At 45.9% G+C, this 7591-nt stretch overlaps 1 protein-coding gene across 3 annotated transcripts in view; it reads right to left on the bottom strand.

The window, feature by feature from the left end:
* Positions 1-2142: 2142 nt before the first annotated feature.
* LOC139929009 (PI-PLC X domain-containing protein 1-like) overlaps positions 2143-7591 on the bottom strand; it is a 13417-nt gene continuing 7968 nt past the window's right edge. For 2 of the 3 annotated variants that reach the window (XM_078291146.1, XM_078291147.1), the window contains exons 6-7: positions 6338-6408; positions 2143-4548 (exon numbers count right to left, since the gene is read on the bottom strand). In XM_078291146.1, coding sequence (XP_078147272.1) covers positions 4298-4548; positions 6338-6408 — 322 coding nt within the window. In that variant the 3' untranslated portion in view covers positions 2143-4297. The remainder of the gene's footprint in view (positions 4549-6337; positions 6409-7591) is intronic. The other variant, XR_013507600.1, reaches the window with a different exon arrangement.

The following is a 7591-nucleotide window of genomic DNA, read 5'->3' as shown; positions in this document are numbered from 1 at the left end:
TAAAAGTGATGTGTGTTTGTATTATATTTGGAATTAAAATGCATCACCCCATATGTAAAATGACAGCTTCATTAAAGACTCTAAAGAAGTTGGCTATATCTTTAATAATAACAAATTAATATTGTTTCAATGTTAATTTGATGTTAAATCAATGACTGAATCTGAACAGAAACAGCAGTGTTGCACCAACATTATTTCAGGGTGCAGAACATTCAGCACTGACACGTTGTCAGTTTGCTCTCTGGCTGCATCTGCTCTGAGTCTCAGGTTTGAGACAACTGACAACTAAATACTGACATTATGCTCTAACAGTGTCGGACCGATATACAGGTTTCAGGATGATATTGACCTTTTATTAAAGATCAGATATTGGCTGGTCAGTGTTGTCCATCTCTGATATGATGGATATGATGCAGTTTGAATGAATGATGATTATTATCCTGGGCTTCAGTGGAGAGTTTTAGTGTCCCATGATGGTCCAGATGCTGTTCCAGAGGCTTTCCCATCCTGAGAGAATAAAACTGGAGGAAACACTGAACCTGTTCCTGATCCTTAATCCTAATCCTGCAGACTGAAACACAGAGAATAGTGATTATTATTATAGAATGAAATGAGACAAAACTTTATTGATCCTGTGGGAAATCAGTAAAAAGTAACAGGATACAGTAAAGAAAAATATAATGTGATATAGTAAGAATCTAGTAAAATGAGGTTATATAAAGAGAACAGGCAGAATAGAAATATATGTATGAAAGTATGAAAAAGTATTTATTCAAAAATAACAGCAGTGGAGCTTATTGAGACAATCAATTAAAAATATTTACCTACCAGACAGAATAAATATGTACATTTGAATAATATACCTTTGTGTTTATACAGAAGTTTTTATCTATTCTAAATTATCTCATATTTCTGACCCCCTCTGGAGGGTCAAACTGTGGCCCGGGGGCCAGTTTGGGCCCCACAGTCTTAGAGTCTGTTGTTGATGATTGACAGGTTGAAATATCTTTCTTTAGCAACATTTGGTATTTTATTGTCATCTCATCATTCCAAGCTAAACTTCTATCTAGTTTTCTGTAATTGTTTGTCAGAATTAAAGTTTCTCCTAAATGAACATTGTTTGGTCTTCATCTTTTCCAACAAGCAGTTTCAACTGTGAGAGTGAAAGTCTCCTAACGGCCACTAGGGGGCAGATAGACTCTGACTGAGGGACAGGGAGGGGCCAACACACACACACACACACACACACACACACACACACACACACACACACACACAGTTATCAGCAGTTCCAACTCTAATAGAAATCATGTGATGGATGAAGCTTCTCAGCTGCTTCTAGCTCAGTGAGATCAGCAGCTGCTTGTCATGTAAAAGGTTGCTGACCTCTGACCTCTGACCTCTGACCCCTCTGGTGACATGTGTACACAGGCTGGACAAAATATTAGCAACACTTAACTCTTTTCATGAGGCATGTTAAGTCTATTTCAGCCTGAAGGAGGAGATGTAGAATTACAACAGATAGAAATGTGAAGTTCACTGAGACTCTGAGACCAGATCCTGACAGTCCAGCTCTGATGTGATGTGTGATGCAGTTTGAATGAATCAATGTGATGATGATGATGATGATGATGATGATGATCCTGGTTTCAAGGCTCGGGCCACTTCAGTGAGTTCTCAAAGCCAACCCAGTAAAGAGTGAGAATCTGAAGCAGAGCCACATCTGACGGTTTAATAAATTATATTATTGCCACACTAACATGAATACTGAAGACTATTGATCATACATCTAGAGACCAGAGAGCTAATACTGATCAATGACATCATACCCTTCTGCAGCTCTGGAGGAATCTGATTGGATGTTGGAGGCGGGCGGGACTGGTGTCAAATATAATAAATCCTTAATCCTGATCTTTAATCCTGGTCCTGATCCTGATCCTGATCCTTAATCCTGATCTTTAATCCTGATCCTTAATCCTGATCCAGAGAATAATAATAATTATAAAATGAAATTAGACAAAACTTTATTGATCCAGTGGGGAAATCAGTAAACAGCAACAGGATCCAGCAAAGAAAAATATAATCTAGTAAGAATCTATTAAATCCAGTTTATATAAACACAACACGTTGAATAGAAATATGTATAGAAGTATGACAAAGTATTTATTCCAGAATAACAGCAGTGGATCTTATTGAGACAAAGAGAATCAATTCTAAATATTTACAATATGAAAATTTACCAGAAAGAATAAATATGTTCTGTATGAAAATATAAAACAGCTGAGAGTAAACAGAGCGAGGTTACAGCAACAATATGGATCATATTCACACTTAATATCCAGTCCTAATAATCAATAATCAACATCATGACAGGTTTAAAGACCTGGGCCAAACTGGACCTGGTTGGACCCAGTTCTGACCAGAGACCGGTTTCACAGGTCCAGGTTCTGCTCGGTGGTCAGGAGGGAAACTTTACGGACGAGAACACGCTCACACCTCCTTGTTGTGAAATCTACCAGATCGTTCGGCCGAAGACGTCGTCGCCTTGGCGACCGGCCGTCGATCACAGAGAGGACGAAGCTACCGGCTTTCTGAGAGTCGTCTCCATGACGATCTCTCCTCTCGTTGGAAACGTCTCGCCGTTCTCAGCTCTGGATCTGTAGCTGTGAGCTCTGACTGTTCACACTGAACAGAACATTAACATTAACATTTAAACAAGTTATTAAAGTTAAACGACAGAAAGAGGAGGAACACTTTACTAGCATCGTGACCTTCGACCTGCGTAACGTTATTACCGTCAGGTCGCTAGCTACGTGACCTTCGACCTGCGTAACGTTGTTAACGTCAGGTCGCTAGCTACGTGACCTTCGACCTGCGTAACGTTATTACCGTCAGGTCGCTAGCTACGTGACCTTCGACCTGCGTAACGTTGTTAACGTCAGGTCGCTAGCTACGTGACCTTCGACCTGCGTAACGTTGTTACCGTCAGGTCGCTAGCTACGTGACCTTCGACCTGCGTAACGTTGTTACCGTCAGGTCGCTAGCTACGTGACCTTCGACCTGCGTAACGTTGTTACCGTCAGGTCGCTAGCTACGTGACCTTCGACCTGCGTAACGTTGTTACCGTCAGGTCGCTAGCTACGTGACCTTCGACCTGCGTAACGTTGTTACCGTCAGGTCGCTAGACAAGAGACTGTAGACCTGCGCAGTCTTGGATGTGATCCTTAAACAGCTCATCAACCCTCTGAGTAACTTGATGTTGATCAGCTGACGTCTCGATGGCTCCAGACCTCCAGGCTCTAGACCTCCAGGTTCCAGACCTCCAGGTTCCAGACCTCCAGGCTCTAGACCTCCAGGTTCTAGACCTCCAGGTTCCAGACCTCCAGGCTCCAGACCTCCAGGTTCTAGACCTCCAGGTTCAGATGACGCTCCGCAGGGTTTAAGGGTTTCATGTGGACGTCTGCGTCCTGCAGGGTGTAAAACCAGGCTGGACGGTCCCAAAAAGCTTCGGGGCGATCTGAGAGCTGAAGCAGAGACTGTGAACAGATGGAGCGGTGAGTGATGTCACGATGATGTCACCACAGTGAGTGATGTCACGATGATGTCACCACAGGGTTCTGAAGGGTTTTGAAGCCTATAGATCTGGTTTACGATCTCCGCCATGTTGACATGTTTTGGAGGCGGAGCAGCCAGAGAGGCTGAGGGCCGACAGAGCCGCAGCTCCGCTGCTATTGGTCCAGAATCAACGAGCTGTCAATCACTGGAGAGACGACCTGTCAATCACTGGAGAGACGACCTGTCAATCACTAGGAAAACAACCCCGTTTATAACAACGTTATATCTGTTAATGACAGTTATTTTGAAAATCTCCATAAGGACACACATCAGAAGAAGTGAAATTAGCTGCTGAGACCAAAACCAACAAATGTATTGATTTATATTTGATCAGAAGTTGGTTGTGGTGCAGAGACGTCATGGAGTTGGCGGTTTGGAGTCTGTCTGGACGTCAGAGGAGCTGCTGCTTCCTGATTGGCTTCAGGATTTTCCTGAGGTTTTGGCCGCTCGACAGAGACTCGACGCTGAAACGCCGTCTTGCTCTGGAAGCTCCGCCCTCTCTGTGCTCGACAGCCGCTCCACCGGGAGAACCGAGTCTTTAAAGTCTGGTAGATTCTCATCCGTAAAGTTTCCCTCCGATGACGAGTCCCGCCGCGCGGAACCCGAAGCGTCAAACCGGGCCGATCTGACGCCGAATCATCCGGTCGCTACGGTAACAGCCGGGCGTCCGCCCGACCGACCGCTACGTAGCGCCGGCCCCGCCCGCCGGTTTGTAGTTTAGGCCGATCACCAGCGAGCAGAAGCGACTGAGGCCCACGAAGTCGCAGCAGAGGATGTTGACTCCGCCCCCCTGCGGCCCCGGCTGCTGCTCGCTCGCCCAGCGCAGCAGAGGAGAGAGAGCCTTCAGCGTCATCTTCCTCATGTTCAGGAAGGGATGAAGAAGAACGCAGCGAGCGTCTTCTGTCAGGTTCAGACCGCTGACGAAGAAACCAGCTGGAAACCAGCCGGGAAACCAGTCAGTGAACCAGTCAGTAAACCAGCCGGGAAACCAGTCAGTAAACCAGTCAGTGAACCAGCCAGGAAACCAGTCAGTAAACCAGCCGGGAAACCAGTCAGTAAACCAGCCGGGAAACCAGTCAGTAAACCAGCCAGTAAACCAGTCAGTGAACCAGCCAGGAAACCAGTCAGTGAACCAGTCAGTAAACCAGCCGGGAAACCAGTCAGTAAACCAGCCAGGAAACCAGTCAGTGAACCAGTCAGTGAACCAGCCAGGAAACCAGTCAGTGAACCAGTCAGTAAACCAGCCGGGAAACCAGTCAGTAAACCAGCCAGGAAACCAGTCAGTGAACCAGTCAGTGAACCAGCCAGGAAACCAGTCAGTGAACCAGTCAGTGAACCAGTCAGTAAACCAGCCGGGAAACCAGTCAGTAAACCAGTCAGTAAACCAGCCGGGAAACCAGTCAGTAAACCAGTCAGTAAACCAGCCGGGAAACCAGTCAGTGAACCAGCCAGGAAACCAGTCAGTGAACCAGTCAGTCAGTAAACCAGTCAGTAAACCTGCCGGGAAACCAGTCAGTAAACCAGTCAGTGAACCAGTCAGTCAGTGAACCAATCAGTAAACCAGTCAGTGAACCAGTCAGTCAGCTAACCAGTCAGTCAGCTAACAGTCAGTAAACCAGTCAGTAAACCAGTCAGTGAACCAGTCAGTGAACCAGTCAGTCAGCTAACCAGTCAGTCAGCTAACCAGTCAGTAAACCAGTCGGTGAACCAGTCAGTCAGCTAACCAGTCAGTAAACCAGTCGGTGAACCAGTCAGTCAGCTAACCAGTCAGTAAACCAGTCAGTGAACCAGTCAGTCAGCTAACCAGTCAGTCAGCTAACCAGTCAGTAAACCAGTCGGTGAACCAGTCAGTAAACCAGTCAGTCAGCTAACCAGTCAGTCAGCTAACCAGTCAGTAAACCAGTCAGTGAACCAGTCAGTCAGCTAACCAGTCAGTCAGCTAACCAGTCAGTAAACCAGTCGGTGAACCAGTCAGTAAACCAGTCAGTCAGCTAACCAGTCAGTAAACCAGTCAGTAAACCAGTCAGTGAACCAGTCAGTAAACCAGTCAGTCAGCTAACCAGTCAGTAAACCAGTCGGTGAACCAGTCAGTCAGCTAACCAGTCAGTAAACCAGTCAGTAAACCAGTCAGTGAACCAGTCAGTCAGCTAACCAGTCAGTAAACCAGTCAGTGAACCAGTTAGTCAGTGAACCAGTCAGTCAGTAAACCAGTCAGTGAACCAGTCAGTAAACCAGTCAGTGAACCAGTCAGTAAACCAGTCAGTGAACCAGTCAGTCAGTAAACCAGTCAGCTAACCAGTCAGTCAGTAAACCAGTCAGTGAACCAGTCGGTCAGCTAACCAGTCAGTCAGTAAACCAGTTAGTAAACCAGTCAGCTAACCAGTCAGTCAGCTAACCAGTGAGTCAGCTAACCAGTCAGTCAGTAAACCAGTCAGTAAACCAGTCAGTGAACCAGTCAGTCAGCTAACAGTCAGTCAGTAAACCAGTTAGTAAACCAGTCAGTGAACCAGTCAGTCAGCTAACCAGTCAGTCAGCTAACCAGTCAGTCAGTGAACCAGTCAGTAAACCAGTCAGTGAACCAGTCAGTAAACAAGTCAGTCAGTAAACAGTCAGTCAGTAAACCAGTCAGTGAAACAGTCAGTAAACAAGTCAGTCAGTAAACAGTCAGTCAGTAAACAGTCAGTAAACAGTCAATCAGTAAACAGTCAGTAAACTGACTGACCTGGTCTTCCTTGGCTCTTCTTCTCCTCCAGGTATTTGATCACCTGCTGAGGGTCGGAGCTGTCAGCGTACCTGAGGACACACACACACACACTGAGTACACACACACACACACACACACACTGAGTACACACACACACACACTGAGTACACACACACACACACACTGAGTACACACACACACACACACACACTGAGTACACACACACACACTGAGTACACACACACTGAGTACACACACACACACACACACACTGAGTACACACACACACACTGAGTACACACACACTGAGTACACACACACACACACACACTGAGTACACACACACACTGAGTACACACACACACACACACACACTGAGTACACACACACACACACTGAGGACACACACACACACACACTGAGTACACACACACACACACTGAGTACACACACACACACACACACACACTGAGAACACACACACACACTGAGTACACACACACACTGAGTACACACATTATAAACAGTCAGCTCAGTAGAAACAGTCAGCTCAGTAGAAAGTCAGCTCAGCAGAAACAGTCAGTTCAGTAGAAACAGTCAGCTCAGTAGAAACAGTCAGCTCAGCAGAAACAGTCAGTTCAGTAGAAACAGTCAGCTCAGTAGAAACAGTCAGCTCAGCAGAAACAGTCAGCTCAGTATAAACAGTCAGCTCAGCTCAGTAGAAACAGTCAGCTCAGTAGAAACAGTCAGGTCAGTATAAACAGTCAGCTCAGCTCAGTATAAACAGTCAGCTCAGCTCAGTAGAAACAGTCAGCTCAGTAGAAACAGTCAGGTCAGTATAAACAGTCAGCTCAGCTCAGTAGAAACAGTCAGCTCAGCTCAGTAGAAACAGTCAGCTCAGTAGACAGTCAGCTCAGCAGAAACAGTCAGTTCAGTAGAAACAGCTCAGCTCAGTAGAAACAGTCAGCTCAGTAGAAACAGTCAGCTCAGCAGAAACAGTCAGTTCAGTAGAAACAGCTCAGCTCAGTAGAAACAGTCAGCTCAGTAGAAACAGTCAGCTCAGCAAAACAGTCAGTTCAGTAGAAACAGTCGGCTCAGTAGAAACAGTCAGCTCAGCTCAGTAGAAACAGTCAGCTCAGCTCAGTAGAAACAGTCAGCTCAGCTCAGTAGAAACAGTCAGGTCAGTATAAACAGTCAGGTCAGTATAAACAGTCAGCTCAGTATAAACAGTCAGCTCAGCAGAAACAGTCAGTTCAGTAGAAAGTCAGTTCA

Source organism: Centroberyx gerrardi, chromosome 21, assembly GCF_048128805.1.
Source record: "Centroberyx gerrardi isolate f3 chromosome 21, fCenGer3.hap1.cur.20231027, whole genome shotgun sequence".
Lineage (NCBI taxonomy): Eukaryota > Metazoa > Chordata > Actinopteri > Beryciformes > Berycidae > Centroberyx > Centroberyx gerrardi.
The sequence above is the reverse complement of the archived record's forward strand: the minus strand, read 5'-3'. Positions and strand labels throughout refer to the sequence as shown.